This window comes from Alexandromys fortis, unplaced genomic scaffold (genome assembly GCF_014885135.2).
Source record: "Alexandromys fortis isolate MF-2015 unplaced genomic scaffold, M_Fortis_MF-2015_v1.1 scaffold_162, whole genome shotgun sequence".
Classification (NCBI taxonomy): Eukaryota; Metazoa; Chordata; class Mammalia; order Rodentia; family Cricetidae; genus Alexandromys; species Alexandromys fortis.
This window is the reverse complement of record NW_026068033.1, coordinates 2291215-2308594: the sequence shown is the minus strand read 5'-3', so window position 1 is coordinate 2308594 and position 17380 is coordinate 2291215. Positions and strand designations below refer to the sequence as shown.

At 47.1% G+C, this 17380-nt stretch overlaps 1 protein-coding gene across 4 annotated transcripts in view; it reads right to left on the bottom strand.

Moving 5' to 3' along the window:
* Window positions 1-17380, bottom strand: part of Itsn1 (intersectin 1) — a 173021-nt gene that overhangs the window by 49645 nt on the left and 105996 nt on the right. For 3 of the 4 annotated variants that reach the window (XM_050164745.1, XM_050164742.1, XM_050164743.1), the window contains exons 19-24: window positions 16300-16421; window positions 10990-11237; window positions 9018-9177; window positions 5831-6036; window positions 5137-5219; window positions 1477-1643 (exon numbers count right to left, since the gene is read on the bottom strand). In XM_050164745.1, the coding sequence (XP_050020702.1) occupies window positions 1477-1643; window positions 5137-5219; window positions 5831-6036; window positions 9018-9177; window positions 10990-11237; window positions 16300-16421 (986 nt within the window). The remainder of the gene's footprint in view (window positions 1-1476; window positions 1644-5136; window positions 5220-5830; window positions 6037-9017; window positions 9178-10989; window positions 11238-16299; window positions 16422-17380) is intronic. The other variant, XM_050164744.1, reaches the window with a different exon arrangement.

Genomic DNA, 17380 nt, shown 5'->3' with positions numbered 1-17380 from the left:
TTTTAGACAGAAAGCTGTGATTTATTAAAATTTAGTGTAAGAAACAGCCGTTACATTTTTCAGTATAACAGCTTATTGTTCTTATGTTACTTTAATATGTATCAAGACTATCTTTGTATATACCTATCTCTATCTATCTATCTATCTATCTATCTATCTATCTATCTATCTATCTATCTATCTATCCTATCTATCTACCTACCTACCTACCTACCTACCTACCTACCTACCTACATATACAGGAAACTTCAGTAAAATGTCAATGAATAAATTAAAAATAAGTTTAGATGCAAACCAAATGGCTTTTTGTATTCCACCTGTTCCAAAAGGTGACCTCACTTGAGAGTTTTTGTATCTCATGGCAGGAACTGGAGCGTCCTACCCCTGAAATTCCAGCTGTATAATCTAAGGCCAACTTGCCGGCCCAGAGAAGCGTTGGATTTTCCCTTTCTAGGTCTAGGGAGTCCACAGGCCAGCTGTCTGACACGGGAAAATGACTTCTCCCTGGCTTCTTTCCGCGGAGTTCCCTGAGGGTGGGCAAACTTACAAACGCCCAGAAGTTAGCAAGCTGCTCTCCTACCACAGCAAGCATTGTAACTCAGTTTTAAAGCACACAGAATCGTTCCTGGAGTGGAAAGACCAGTGGCAAGTGTAACGCAGAAGTCGCCGGGGCCCCTCCTCACCAAAGCCACTAGGAGCACAAGGGCCTAGAGAAGAAGCTGGTGCGTACTCCCTGCCTGACATTTAAGCGACAACGAGTGCCTTTTCCACCCGCTTATTCTCAGTGATGCAGCTCCACAGGCCCTGCCAGTTTCTCTCTCAGTGCCGAGGGATGTGAGGGGTAAGAGAAAACAGCTACGGATTTACTGTCCTTAAAAATCTCAGGTTCATTCCTGCTGGTTTGTTTCTATGGGTCTATTAAAAGGCTATAATCATACCACGAACATCCCTTAACTTGAACTTGGCCACTATAAAACCCTCCAACCCCAACCATTTCATTAAGTTTGCACCAACTCAAGACCACATCCTATGCAATCAGATATCTAAGGATAGTGGCATCGCCCCAAACATACCAACCTCTTGGAACTTAATGTCTTTGTACTGTGAGACAAAGCACAGAGCAGAACCAGAACACCTTTTACAGCCAAGGGCAGCTGTGCGCATCTAAAAGCTAATGGCCATGGAGAGCTAATCAAGCGATCATAAACTGGTTACAGGAAGGAACACCGTCAACTCTGCACACTGGAACAGAGCGATGAAGAGAGCCCCTGGTGCAGTCCCACTTAACCCCGGAGTTCTGTATGGAGGAAGCCAGAGCTTGCTCCATGGTACCAAAGGACACAGTCAGACACTTCAGTTACCATAGCAATCCAGAACTCTGCAGAACCCAACAGTGTTCCATGGTCAAGCATCAACTCCCCGCCAAGAGAACCACCACACAGAGAGAGGGAGAGGAAACAGTTAATGTGGGTTTACCTCTGAATCTTTAAGCCTCACATAGTTAGAAGGGAAGACTCCGGACTTGTCGCCCACCGTGCCCGTCCACCAGTCACCATCTTTCTTGGTAACCAAAATCACATCCCCTTGCTGAAAGGTTAAATCTCCTTGCTCAGAACTCTCGTAAGTGTACATGGCAATAAATTCTGGAGAAATATTGAGATACGGAGAGAGCTTGATTGTTTAAAGACATCCTAGACAGCTTTGCAAAAGCAAACTTATGATTCAGGAAGTCAGGGTGAGATCCATTCAAGAAACACTAGCCACAGATTAAAACACAGGGCTGTGCCACCTGGGCTCCACCCCCCCACTGCCCGTACACATGAGGGTAGGCAGAGAGGAAGCTCTGTGAGGATCCAGCCACAGGAACACAGACCAAAGGCACTGCACATCTCCTGACCGAGCATCAAGAATGATCTATGATCTGTTTAGATACATCACCTCTTTAAATAAAAAATGTTTCTCATTTAGCTTTAGCTAACATTGATTGCCTACTTTGTGCTATGTACAGGGTAGGGCGTGCTCACATGCAGGCTCCTGGCGTGCAAATATCTGCATTTCAGACTTTCAGATACACTTCACCCTTTATATCAATCAAATAATACGCCTTTTGCTATTTAAATACCCGAGTGAATGTCTGAGACATATATTGCCGTGTATATAAATGGTCGAGGACTGTTTAAGAGTTACACAGTAGGCATTGGTTACTGGACATCTGCTTGTCACTCAAGCTGCATAAGCAGGTGCGGGGATTGAGGACACAAGTAACATCTCCCTAACCCAAGGAAACAGCCAGTCATTTAGCAATTACTCCTCATGTGGTTTCGTCTCGAGGAGTAAGAGCTGGTGTTCTCTAGGGACTCCAGCTGGAGAGGTGCAATCCACAGGAACGTCTCCCTGTAACTCTAAGAACTCTGCTTTGCTTTGAACTGACCCTGAGGCTCAGGACAAAGTCATTCTAGTCAGTACGTACAGAAGACTGACAGAAAGAGGTACATGTTTCTTATCTCTACGTTTTATCCACTTTGTCCTAGGCCTTTATACATTTTTAAAAAGTAGTATAAAAATCAAGTTTTTCATAAAGGTTACTCTCAGGACAGCCTGTATTGTTACATTGTAACATATCTTACATGAGTCAATACCCTTCAAAGCAGAGTGCAAGGTTGGCTAGCAGCTGGAACTGGTATAGAGATCTCCACTGGCCAATTTCACATTTATTGTTTGTGGCTCATCTGGAGGGCAGATGGCAGGTCAGCAGTCGGGTCTCCCCTCTACTGTAGAGTTGGGATCACACGCAGGCTGTCAGGCACGGCTGCAAGCACTTTACCTGCCGAGCCGTCTTGTCAGCTCCTCCCCAACTAATGTGAACACCTTTGTCCTAATGAAAACTGAAGTGCACAGAACCAAACCACTAGGGTCTGAGCTAAACGGGCATCCTTAACCACAAAGATCTCCCTCAGAGATCTTGAGCCAGCACGGACTGCTAGATCCACAGCTGACCACGGTCACCCAGCTGCTCTTGGGCCTCCCTGGTAACGTGAAGCTGCACAGTTAACACTGAGAAACCGTAGCACGCCTGCGGAGATCGCAGCTCTAACAGGGCATCCTCCTTTCACTCTTGCACGTATTTGATTTCTCAGTATTCTGGACACTGACCGTCATGTCTGCTACTGTTCACCGCTCACTCCCATCCGGCCACTTCTGACAGGATTCTGGGCATTCTGTATCTTTCCCAGATTATCCAATATATAAATCACCTTCTTTAAGTCCATTTAAAATTGTGGAATATCTTTCAAAATGTTTAGGAAACTCAGAAGTGGGACCACTAGCTGAGCGCAATGTTGCAAAACGTAAGGGGCCTGCAAGAACTACGAGGTTTCGCATGCCCCGCCCCATCCTGCGCAAGGCTGTGGGAAGCCAGAGTCCATGAGAGAATTCAGGGGGCTCCCAGCAAGCTCCCCTTCCAGGAAACACTAAAGAGATGGGCAAAGGCCAGTTCCAAGCCACTACTTTGACCTATCCAAATGGATAATTGAAATCTACAGTTTAAATGAGATGATGTTTAATGTATTATTAACAAGAGGCTCATTAATCTGTAAGTAGCCTTTCTCAGAATTTCCACTGCCAGTGTGCTCCTATAAGCTCTCCTTCCACGAGGCCAGCAAGCTCTCCCGGCTTTTCTAATGCCCAGACAGCCAGCACCTTGGTGGGAACTGCCCCTGCTCTGCTGCCTGACTGGAAGAGTGAGTGAGGCTCCGCTGTGACCCTACTTCTTAAGTCTCTGTACGTGTTTCTTCCACACTGCTGTCAGATGAGAACGCTTTAACTGCCTCTCCCAGTCAGCAAGGACACGAGGCAAACAGAAAAGGGGCGGGCATTGACTGGCTTTCATTCTAAAAGCTGTATACATTTTACCTCATAATCCCTGTAATAATTTCCCCTGAAAAGGGTGATTATTATGCCCGCTTCACAGATGAAGTTGAGGCATGACTGAGATTACATAATTACTATGAGAGAGCCAAAATATGAATTTTCCCCCTCTAGTGAGACCCGTTGACAGATAATACACAAGATTTTGCTGTTGTTGTCTTGTTTTGAGGAAGAGGTAAAATTTGCTCTTAATTAGGCTGAAGGCATGCTATATCGAAGATTTTTGCCTTTTTCCAATAGTGCTAAAATAATTATTTAGAAAGTAGCAATGCACAAAGATGATTATCCTAATAGAGTTAACATAATAATACAGTCATATAAAAATAAAAAATAATAATAGTTATGTGGAAAATGTTGGAATTTTTTTAGTAGTGATGAAGTTTTGTAACTATGGCTATAAACTAAGCAATTATTTTAAGAAGTCTGAAGACTGTTCTAGTGTTCCTGGGAGTCGGAACTAGCGGTAACCCTTCATTTGTGCTGCCTCCAATGAAGCAGTTATTCCAAGAACTTGATTTTCCACTGGCCAAGTTTCTAAGGAACGCAGCTTCGCCACAGCGCATGAAGCACATTCTATTGTCACATATGGATTCCAGACACTGGTGAGACCACCGCACACCTCCGCTGACATCTCTAACTACGGAGCCTGCTCACTGTCACACAGACGCTTAGCTCAGGTGGTCCAGTCAGCGGGTACCTGGTAATGACTGCAGTGAGCGTGGAGAAGACCAGTGAGGCCTCAATTATACAGATCTGGGTCACTTTAAAGACTTTAAAATAATGCCTCTTTCTATAGCCTGGCATATAATATCTAGGCTGTGCCATATAACAAAGATCAGAGGGAAAAGCAATTAATTACTTGTGTAGTAAATACTGACAACCAAAGTTTCAGGCATAAATAATCCAGCTTGGCCATTCACACAGCACAGAGAAGCCATCTGCCTCTGCTGGGTGTACCCACGACACTCACAGTGTTCTGAGAGCTTCCGTGGAGTGTGCAGTCAGTTTAAAAGTGATACAACTGTCCACGCAGATCAGACAAGAGGGCTACGTGGGGAAGCAAGGCCATGACTGACACACGCTCAGGACTCCACCCTTAGTGAAGCGGGCTTCCCTCACTGCCAGGTATAGTCAGAGAATCCAGTTTTGGATGGCCACTGTCACAATGTGCTCAGCCTCCTACAGAGCTTAACACGCCCAGGGCCTCACCTTCTCCAGGAACAGCGGGCTTGGCTGCTGGGGAAGCCACTCTCTTCAGGCTGGCAGGACTTTCTGCAGGGCCAGTGTCGATGCTGTAAGAAGGGAAGGACAGAACATTTTAAAGTCTCACCTGAGAGCGCCAAACAACACTGCTTTCCTCTTTGAAAGCTGTGAAAAACCACAGCTGTAGCAGTCAGTCAGCAGTAACGGGGCTGGGGTACAATGAGGGCGCTAGAGGCATGAGCGACCACACTACTCCCCCGACTACACAGGACACAAAAGCTCAATGGCAGTCTCTTCAGCACTGACTAGCAGATGTCATGGGGGTATTTCTGCTAGGGGTGTCCCCCCAGAACTCCCAGCTGGTTCTGGACACCCTTCTGTGTTGGAATAAGTAGTAACAACCTTGTGGGTTCTATGCCACATTTCCCCACTGACTCCCCAAACGCCTTGATCTTAAGTATTTGCATGTCTTCAGCACTGCACTGGGTACCGGGCATAAAGAGTCATACCCCAGTCAGCCCAGGGAGTCTCAGACAGGCCAGTGCCCAGCATGACACGCAGAAGAGCCATGGCTCACGAGAACAGGCTCCCTTTCCGTCCTTCATACACACATCTAACTCCTGCGGCTCCCACCAAGGAATCTTAACTAGCACAAACAATTTCTAATATGCTTTTCATCAAATAGAAGCAGATAAAGTACCTTGAAGCTTTCCTGATGGGCCCTGAAATGAGTTTCACGTAAGACTTGGGGAACCAACCCTTGTGACCTTGAACTTCTCCAAACCACCACATGTCTTGCTGCTCCAGAACGGTGATGACATCATTTTTGTTAAAATTTAAGTGGTTGTCTTTTTTGGCTCTCCAAGGATACAGGGCTTGCGCTTGCAGCCCTTCCACTTTTTCACCCTTGTGTGGAATGACATAAAGACCTGTGTTACACCGCAGTTTCTTATCAACCAAGACAGATGTGCACAGAGTGCACACACAGCCAGAGACACTGCCTCTGCCTGGCAGGAGCACTAGGCACCTCGTGGCTTCTCCGCAACTGTGCATCTTAAACATGGAGACAAAATTCTGCCAGCTGCTCCCAGAGCCCCCACCCAGCCTTCCTTCTTCAGTGGCTCTAGCCGTGTGTCTTTTATATTTCAACGTAATGGGGCAGGCACTTTAGGAGTTGAATGGTATTTCGTGGGTGGACACACGTAAACAGGCCATGCACTGGACTGTGCTTGTTTGTCCCCCAGAAGTCTAGACATTGTGAGGTTATACGGATGAAGAAAACATCACTTCTATTCTCTCCACATATTTTGGGATAAGCATTTTATTAACCTTAACATGCTGTAAGAATATCCTCTAGTAAGGAACTTAGTGTACAAGGAAGAGATAAAAACAGCTCAATATATCATTTGGAGGAACAAGATACACTGCACAAAAGGTCTCCTGCTTCGCTGTGGGACCAGAGAGGCAAGGACAAAGCCTGCCTCGGGACCCCAGGGCCACTTTTACAGGGGCAGAGGCAGGCCTTGAGGGACGAGAAGCGTTCTGAGAGCCAGTGCTGCAGAAGGGCACCCCAGGCCAAAGGCAGAGCCCAGGCAAAGGCCTTGAGGGGGCAGGCTGAGTGCACTGCAGGTGGTCCAGGAGAAGAAGCAGGATCCGGGGCTGTGGGCAGTGGGGCAGGAGACAAGGCTGCAAAGGCAGGTGAGGCACTTATTATCTATTTAAAAATCATGACGATAACTTAAAGAAATCAAGTAAGTCCCACTTCAACTGTCCATGTAAATGGACAAAGAACAAACGTTAACACGCAAGGAGAGTTGGTCCAGAGTTGTCTGCGCTTGACTGAAGTGATTTTATTTCTGCGTTAAGATCTGACTGGGCAAAACAGGAAACTTGAAACTTGGTCAGTAGCGTCCATGAGTGTGTCCATGACCTCTAAGCCTTGCTCTGCGTGGATTCTTACCTCCTATACCTACACATTTTGACTCTCTTTCACATTAGCCCCACTATTATTATTACCACTATTCTTTGCCTCCCATTTCCTCCCCCCTGCCCACGGATCAACAGAGCTTCCACCTTGCCTCCCAACTACTTTAGGACTTCCGGGCCAGAACGGAAGGGAAGCCATTTGCTCTGTGCCTTTACAAGTCTGGATGTCTCCCTTGAGACTCTCTCCCTGTGTGGGGTTTCTGAAGCAGCCTGGGATCAGACAAGATTGCAATGTGAGGGCTGACGTGACACTTAGGCAATGGACGAACTTCTCCAAGCCCTGGTTTCCACATCTCCCAAGGGGGTGGCACACTTCTGAGGTGGCCATATGTTCAGAAAGCCCTCTGCAGCACCACGATCCCTAGTCCTGGGCTGGGCAGCATGGCCAGAGGACGGAGAGCGCGGTTACCTGGGGACCCTAGCCTGCCCTGTCCACTTTTTCTCCACTCCGCAGGCCCCCAGGGCTTGCTCACTTGCACTGACTGACTGTCACTCTGTGACCTCTCTGCTCCACCCCTCACAAACCAGCAGAGACCTCAGGGCTCAACTTCCTCTTACCTCACCGCACTCTGGATGATTTTCCCTTTCCTCCAGTCACCCAGAGACCGACCCTACTTATCCAAGACGGCCTTTTCTATGCCCTCAACACCCTTTGATGACACACAAGCACCTCAGTCCTTCACGAGTTTCAATCTTGCTCTTGGCTCCACAGCTCTCACTCCCGGCTCACCCACAGCACCGCCTTGGTCGCTGAGCACCGACGGGATACGCTTAAGTGCCGAGTGTGGGCAGAAGCAAAGGCCTGCTGTGCAGTCGCCCTTCCCCACGGCTCCCTTTAGGGCACTGGCTGCTTCTCCCCATGTCTGCTGTCCTTGATGGCCTCCAACCCCTTGGATCTCACTATGCTTGCTATAGTTCGGCTCCCATCTTCCATCTCCTTCCAGACCCATGTTCCGCCAGTCTGCCAGACAGTGCTGGCCGGACGCCCCGCTTCCACCACCTCACACTCCCTTCTCACTAGACTCTCTCCTTCCTACCCTGCTGTTTCCCACTTCTGTGGCTTGGACAGAGAACTCAGCAGGGTCCAGGCTTTCACACTCAGTGCCCTCGTGAGCAGGGCTGCTCGGCAGCTCCAATCTTCTTGCATACCACTTCCCAATGGATCTGCCTGGTGTCTCCTCCAATTTAAGCTTTTCCAGAAGAGAAAATCCTTGGATCTCCAGGGGACTCCGTCTGATTGATTGACCTCATTCCTTCATCATTATTTTTTTTAAATATTTATCTATCTATCTATCTAGATATTTATTTATTTATTTATTATGTATACAATATCCTGTCTGTGTGTATGTCTGCAGGCCAGAAGAGGGTACCAGACCTCATTACAGATGGTTGTGAGCCACCATGTGGTTGCCAGGAATTGAACTCAGGACCTTGGGAAGAGCAGGCAATGCTCTTAACCACTGAGCCATCTCTCCAGCCCTCCTTCATCATTATTACATTAGCCTAAAGACAAGCGTTCACAGCAACATCCCCTGTGCTTTCAGAAATACTGTTCTTCAGTGGGTTTCCCATTAGCCTGAAATCGGCCTGCCTTCTCCAGGAAGGACCAAGGGGGTAGCCAAACAGACCAACCTGGAACTGTCTTTATGCACTCCGCCTCTCCCCATGAGAGTATCGATACCTTTTTAACTGATCAGCACTGCAGCTCTGGTGCTGCTCTTTCAATGCAGCTTCTCAGACAGACGCAGGCAGGACAGTTTAAGCCCTCCGACTCTGAGGACTACGGTAAGTGTCAGGTTTCTGAACTAGGTTCAGCCAGTCGCCCCAGTTTCATAGGTGGAGACTGCTGAAGTGGCTGACGCAAACGCTAGTCGCAGACCACACTCATCGACTGCCCCTACCTGGCCCAGGACGGGAGATGGGGACGAGCCAGTGGCTGTGGCTGGTGTAAAGGCCGATCTCTGCCTTAACTGGCCAGCGCTGGGTACAGTGAGAGAAGGCTGAGCCGCCCATGCGTCCCAGTTATCCGTTTCCGGCTTCTCGCTTGTGCTGGTGGGCCACCTAGAAGGAAAGGCATGTCATGAGCAGTAGGCACTTTCTAGTGCCCTAGCATCACAGGGCGCCCCGGGTAACAGATCAATCACAGTTCCGTGGGCTTCTCTAATTGAGAAGAGAGAGGACAGGAAGAATGCTGGGCTCAGGTTTGACTCTGCTGCACACACTACAGCGCCCTCAGTCTGATTAGAAGGACGCTCTTTCAATCTGAGTTCTTCTCTAGAACAATTCCCAGACGCTCTGGATTAGTTGTGAGGGTCCCCTGGATCAGCAGGCACGAACCGCTCACAAACACTAAAATTACCACGACAGAAGCAGCTAAGTAAAAAGGAAGTGTCCCACAGCAAACACCTACTCAGATGCCCAGAGCCACAGCAGCCACAAGGGGCACACCCAGCAGGCTAGGTGTCCTGTCTCAGGACAGCCCCAGTGCTGTGGTTGTGTATTTTCAGTACATGCGCCCGAGGGCAGATCTGAATGTAACATGCTGGTTATATCTCTCTAAGACCTATAAGCAATTAGGAAAATGAAAGTACTTCCCCCCCCCCCCCCCGACTGTCCATCTTGATGTTCTGGTTTGGAAGGATGCTTTTATGTACATCAGAAGACTTGTACACCACAGAGCTCTTAAGGGAGGGGCAGTGATTTGGTTTACAGAGGAAATAAAACCAATCAATGACAAAAATAAAAGATGACATCAGGGCTGGGACTGGAGTCTGCCTCACGCAGCGCCCAACGCCCCAGACTTTGTCCCAGCACCACATACGGTAGGTGTGGAGGCCTTGGTAGAGGCTCAAGATCACGTGATGAGTTTGAGGTTAGTCTGGGCCATATGAGGCCCTGCCTCAACAAACAATCATGGAACCAACTCTATACCCCAACTGGAGCTTCGCTTTGGGAAACCAAGAGCTTTTCAAACAAGGCCCAAAAAAGCAGGGCTAGTCTAGTTTAGCGCACAGTCAGTGGAAGGCTGATCTTACGCAGAGGTTCAGAGGACATTCTTCAGCACCGTCACTTTTATCTGAAAGTACAGGCATGCCCTTCCCTCGGCTTCTTCTTGTCCCTGGTCACTACTCTCCTTCTCTCCCGTTTGTTTCCCCCGACCTTTCTCTAAAAATATGCCTGGACTCCTTGTCTTCAGCACTGTTTCTTCTAAAAGGTTACTCGACTAGAAAAGAAATCTAAATCCTTCCTACTCACCCCCTTACTGCATAGTAGTCTGAAGTGCTTTTGGACAGCTGTACGTGGAGGTCATGGACCACAAACGGAGGTCTGGGCAGAGGCTTCATCTGTCACTTGAAACCGAATGCCATTTCCCAACGACAGGGGCATGCACCCTTCTCTAAACTGCCCGTTTGTTCAAGGTTAGCAACAGCAGAAAGCTTCCACAGAAACTGCTTTCTGTCTTATTCCAAACCACATGACTGACTGCAATTTTTGCTCCTTGCTAACAAAATAGCGTCATTTCCCAGCCTGCAGGAAATAACTGAATATTCTGCTGACTGACACAAATGTCAGCAGAGATTATTAGGAAGTTGTACTTCTCCATTTCTTCCTCCAAAATGAAGGATACAGATGAATGATGGGACCAAGCATAGATGGTCTTCTTTTGTACCCTGTAAACTGCTGTTTGACAATGGTATTATTAAATCTGGCTTGGAGGGCAAGGACCCCAACTGGTCAGTAGGCCAATCAGAGGAATGAACACATGCCATGCCCTTTCAAAGACGGACAGCTCAAGACTCTACAAACTGCAAGAAGAAAACGATGACTAAGTTTGGGTTTCAAACCTGTCAAAGACAGCATGTGAACACGTACGTGGAACTGAAGTCTGCCCAGTTGTTGGGGGTTGTAGAGGGCTCAGAGGAGGCCACTGGCAAAGGAGCGGGGGTCTCACGCAGAGCCAGTTTGGGGACAGGGGCAGATGCCAGATCAGTCACTGGTTTGGCTGGAGTGGAAACCTCATTTTCTGGAATCTTCTCTGCATAGTTTGCAGGGAACCATCCCGTCTTTCCTTTCAGTTCTCCTCCAAGCCACCCTGGCTCTCCAGTTTGGCTCTCATCCACCTGTGGGAAGTCATAATGTTTGACTGAAATGAAAAGTCGTTAGCCCTTGAACACATCCGCCACTTCACCGCAACACAGCCACAAGGCTCTGCCCAGGACTGACACACAGCACAGACGTCCAGAAAAATGACAAAGCCTGTTCTACTCTGCACCCCACCCCCACCCCGAGTTCAGGTCCTTGGACAATCTGCACTGCGAATCGACCTGACACTTCTCCAATCAGAAGCCACGTAATCATTAAAAATAATTTGACTTAGGTTCATTACTTCAAGCAAAGAGTGCAACCAACATAAAGTTAGTATTCTTAAAAACCCCACTAACTAAGCAGTTTTTTTTTTTTTTTAGAATAAGGACAAGGAGGAAAGAAAACAACAGCCGTAGCTGGTTTTGCTGGGAAGCAAAGCTGACCCATGTGTTTAGAGGAAATGAAAGTTATTTACAGCCATCATCAGTTTTAGTGAGACTATAATTTTCTTTTGTACAAACTAAATTTTAGGATCCATGAAATCACACAAAGAGTAGGGCCTTTTGTTTAAAATTTTCCGAGGGGGTCATCTGCTGTGCCAAATGCTGTGTTTAACCTCGTTTCTGCCCCAAAGGAATTATTCAAAATGGCCCAAGCCATCCTACATATTCCTAGTTACTTCACTGGCTTATGAGCAGTGGGGATGCTCTGGAGGACACCACGCTCTCGGCTGGCTCCAGGACCAGAGGCCAAGGAGTTCTATTCTCACACCGCACAATGGCCATCCAGCACTTCCCCGGACACTCAGGTGGCTTTTCTGAACACACAGGAATAGGGTAGGTCTAAACAAACAGCGAACTTGAACCAAACTTGGTCCTCTGAAGGGCAGCACGTGATCTTAACATTTGAGCCATCTCTCCAGCCTCAAAGGGGAAGGACTCTCAGGCCATGTACAGGGTTTCCAACGACAGTGGGTTGGCTTTACAGTTTGATAACTGCTGCTCACACTCACATGGAACACACACTTCCCTAGCTGGGCACACTCACACGGCACACACATGCTTTCCTAGCAGGCTTGACAGTCAAGCTCTTTGACCTCCAGCTCAGGACTGAAGAAAATGCCAAGTAGTTATGATTTATATCAGACACAAAAGATGGCGGCTGCAGTGATGGAGCGGGCCCTGCGTTCAGATGGCCTCAACTGTAAATCCAGGTTCTGTGGCTATTAACTACATACTGGAGGACTCAGTGTCTTTGTCTAACACGCTCATTTTAGCGTGGTGCTTTGAAAACTGATACATCTTTGTTGTTGTTGTTTTGGAGACAGGGTTTCTCTGTGTAGCCCTGGCTGTCCTGGAACTCCCTCTGCAGACCAGGCTAGCCTGGAACTCAGAGATCGGCCTGCTTCTGCCTCCCAAGTGCAGGCATTAAAAATGTGTGTCACCACTCCCAGCTTCTGATAAATCTTTATAACTCTGCTTGGTATGCATAAAAGTTTAACAACACAGTTTTAAAATCCAACTCTGACTTTATACGATGTTCTCACATCTGGACTTTGGTCTTGCTTTTCGATCTAGTTCACTCAGAACAAGCTTTGGTTCTCTGCTCCGGAAGCCTGTCTGGAACCCTGGCTCTGGTTAACTTCTTGCCAAGTCATCTCCTGCAGGGACCCATTCGATATCTGACTACTGTCTGTCTGGGACTCTCACTGCCACAAATGCCAACTGCTTCATCTCACCGTGACGCAGGATCTACTGTCACCGTCTGGGTAGATACGAGGAATGAGATCAGAAGTCCAGAGGCAATGTCCGACCCTACGGAACCACACCCGGCCTGCCACCCGCAGACCACATCCTCAGGAGCTAGAGGAGGGACCTCTTGGCTGCTGGATGTGGTTCCAGTTCCCAGCACATGCAGAGGACTGTGGATCGCTATCCTTTCTGTGATAAATAAACCTTTTTATACTCCATTCCTGGCTACTTCAGAACTCTTTTGAACGCCAGCAACCCTAACTTTAAAAAAAAGGCTATGAAAATGAGAACTATTTCTCCTTGGATTTGGAACACTTTGCCCAATGTGCCAATCAGTTCTGAAAAATAGCCTACGACAGAACGAGAAGTGAAGTGCATAATTTATGGCATGGCGGACCCAGGACGTGGACTTTTCACAGAGCACACTCACCCAATGGTGGCTCTTCAGGGCGAGTCTCGTTCTTAATACAATCTTAGTATAATTTGTCTAACCAGGTCTATCCCACTCACCCCAGTTTCTTTGGAAGTAATTTTGACAGAACATCATGGAATTGAAGCACTTACATTTCTGGGGTTTGGGCTAAGAGCAATTCTAATACTAACTATTCATGTATATATCACCTGCTGAGTATAAAAGTCAAATGTGCACAGTGACCAGCCCACATTTAAATCAATTTGGTTAATGTTTAAAGTCTAATGGTTACATGCACCCTGGCCTCCATTTCACTAGGTAGCTTTGGTTTTTCTTAAATTTCCAACTTGGCTCCAGAGGAAGTGCTGCTGGTACATTTGGGTCCTGAACATTTTTGGCTGTGTGCCAATAGGATGACACTATTGAGAGGTGGGAGAGGCTTCAGGAGATGGAGCCCAGGGAGAGACTGTTAGGTTTGGGGGACTGTGGGACTCTGATCCATTCCTTACCCCTCCTACCCCGGGGTACATTATCCAACTGTCCTTTGAACTCTTAATTTTTTTTTTATGAGCAAAGTTTTCTTTATTGTGGTCCACAGGGCAGTAACATCTTGAGATGCTTTTTTTTTTAATTTATTAAAGATTTCTGTCTCTTCCCCACCTCCGCCTCCCCTTTCCCTCCCCCTCCCCCAACTCTTAATTTTTTTAACTTAAAAAGTTATTGTGTGTCTATGTGCACATAGGCACGTATGCCCACTTGTCCTTGGAGGCTAGAAGAGGGCATCAGATCCCTTGCAGATCTGATGGATTAAAGATGGGTAAGAATTGTCTGTTGGCTGATTCTCTCCCTCCTCTCTTTCCATGGCTCCAGAGATCAAACAGGCCAGGCCAGGCCAGGCTTGCTCCTTCACACACTAAGCCACCCTGACAGCAGTTACTTTTTTGAAATTCCTTGAGCAAGTCTGACACACCTGATACTACTCCCATCTTGGCACCAGCATTTGTTCAGCTGGTGTTCATTCCACAGATAAATCTTAACAGAAAATGGCAGTAAGTTCCTCTCACTGCTTATCCAGGTGTGTGGACAGCACACAACAGTCGGCAAACTTCTCACATACGTGCACGCGCGTGCGCACACACACGGGAGCACACCCTGGAAAGGGCGACCTCAGAAAGGAGGCCATTGCAGCTGGAAGAGCCCCTGAGCACAGCAATGACGCCGATTCCTTTCCTCTTTGCGTTGCTAGACTGCTGGACAGTCACAGGGACCTACATCACAGACACGGTTCTGCTGTTCCTCATGCCTTTCCCAAAAATGACTTAAATATTCGAATGGCAGACATCATCTTATATTTATTTATTTAATCAAACCTTCAGAATATGGCAACACACAAGCTGGCACATCAAATTGTTAACAATGAAAAATAGTTTGGGAGCAAACTGGTCTCAAAGCAGAGATTCTAAAAGCAAAGTTCTTAAGGACCCCTCCCTCCCACAACCAAGACTTCCTGTGTCCAAGGGGGAACACGGAGGACTAAAGTGTAACCCTGCTATTCCTCAAGGAAGTCCTGAGAATCGGAGAAAATGATGGCTACAGTGCTGACAAAAATAGAAGTGAGCTCTGGATTACGCAATGGCAAGAGATTGACAAATAACTTGTCAGTCTCTACTATTTCCATGCCCATGTTTCTTAGGAGACGGTGGCAGGACAAGTAAGAGTTTGAGGCCAGCGGGAGCTACATGAGACCCAGTGATAGGAAGGAAGGAAATAAACAGGTGGCTTTGTAAGCCAGGAAATCATTCTAATTTCTTTTAAAAGAAAAAGTTTCGAACATTTAACTGTAAGTTTAATCTACCTGGAACTCCTGGCATTAGGCAGAACCTTGACAAATACGGAACCTGCAGATTGAGTCCAGCAAACAGAGCCCAGCACACAAACCCTCACAATTTACGTTTCTTTTAGGCACAACCCTACAGTACGAATTCCAACATGTTTTCACTGCCACGACATCCAAAGATCCGCTCACTTACACAGAATTAAAGCGACTTAAAGAACGAGACACGAGCGAGGGGCAGACTTCCTGACAGGAGGCACTTACCCTTTCCCTTTTAACCTCCACCAGGAAAGCAAAGGGTTAAAAGCAAGGCAAAGATGTTTAATGAAATGCGGGCACCTTACAGTACTTCTAAACTCTACTCACTGACTCAAGCTGGGGGTGAGCTAGGCGACTCCAGGAGTCAGTGCCATTGTTACAGCTGCAGGATGGTAGGTTTCCCCACGAAAGCAACACAGATCTCGGCTCAGTGCCCGAGGATGAACAACACGTGTGTCTCAATTCTAACTTTCAGCTACTTGTAAGTGAATGAGGAAACTCAAGTTGTCATTTAGAAAATAATTTAGATCAACCACAGCGCTTTATTCCCTTTTAAAATGAGTTCTTATAACGTTTCAGTTCTAAGGCTGTACTGGGTTGTTCATATACCAAAGAGCATAAACTGCAACAAAGCAAAGCTGAACATCCTGTTACTTTTCTAAATAGTAATGCAGATTCTCTGTGTTTAATTCATTACTTAAACCAAACCAAACCATATTGGCAGCAGCTGTGAATGAACGAATTCTACATTTGTAACTATTTCTGAAAGACTCTTAGTCACAGGTAAGCAGTCTAGTCTTAGACATTATCAGGATTATAGGACTGAAAGTATGCTAAGGTCAATACAAACATTGTTGCTACTGCCTGCTGTCCAGACACACTTTTGAAACAAAATTTCCATTCTGATAAAAAGGAAGGAAAGTTGAATGGCTGCTTCAAAGGTCTCAACCCTGCACCTCTGGATGTCACACCTGGAGATTTCCTGATTGTGCAACAAAGTGTAAAGAAGAGGGCAGATGCCAAATTCGCCACCTTTGCCATCTGGCTGCCATCTCTCTTACCATGACTACATCACCCGGCTGGATTGTGATTTCATCGTGACTTCTGGATTCAAAGGGGTACAACGCTCGGTAATACACCACTTTGACGTTCTCCTGCGCAGAAATTGCAAGCGGGCCTTTCTCTGTTTAGGAAGAGGAGGGACACATTAGGAATTGCTGACATTGTACTGCAAAGATTTCCACCCATTAAAGGAATTTCTGAAACACACACTGAATGCTAAGAGAGAACAGATTTGACAGGCGCAGCGAAGATCACTGATAGCTCATCAGTGGACTCTCCACAAGTTCCCAGAACTGAGTGTGGTGGGCGAGGAAGCCCAGACAGCCTTCTCTGCACATCTGTAACTCATCAGGAGCTCTGCTCCCCACCCAGCAGGTCTGATGGCTGGAGAGCTTTCTCGCAGGGGAAGAGGAAGAGAACACAGCTATCCACATAAACAGAGGTTGGTCTTTGGGGTACTTAACAAGATCACATGACCCCAAGTGTTGACTTCACATAACATCCTAAGGACCCTGGGAATTGAGTCTTCTGCACTTCTGGGTAACGATTAAGTCCGAGGGTGAAGACAAAGGAAAACAATTTAGACTTTAAATCCAAATGAAGAAATTCGGAAATGCATTCAGGCAGAGGACACTCTTGGATGCTGGCTAACAGTTAATTACAGCCCTCTGAATTTTTCTACACACTAGCTTGTAACTTGGCTGAAAAGCAGTGAGGTGGATAGATTATTATCTCCGTGTGAGATGCAAAGGTTCCTACTGATCTGAGAGGAGAAAGCATCCTCAGCTCATACACAGCACAGAGACTTCACTGGCCCCGAGGTTAAAGGAACGTGAACTCCTCTTCAGACCACAGAAAAACCACCAGGTAGTAAGATTACTCTGCCCTGGCCCTTCTAGGTGCCCAAGCCAGTCCTTCTTCCAGCTTCGGCACCTTAGGCAGGGACCAGGGCTCCTGCTCAGCACCACACCTCAAGCCATCCCCCACTGTGCGGCCAGGGAGCAAGCAAACGGTTTGAGGTGGTGTCAGGGTATTTGTTCTTATGTGGTTATGGATTTTGAAAATACATTTCAGTTTGTA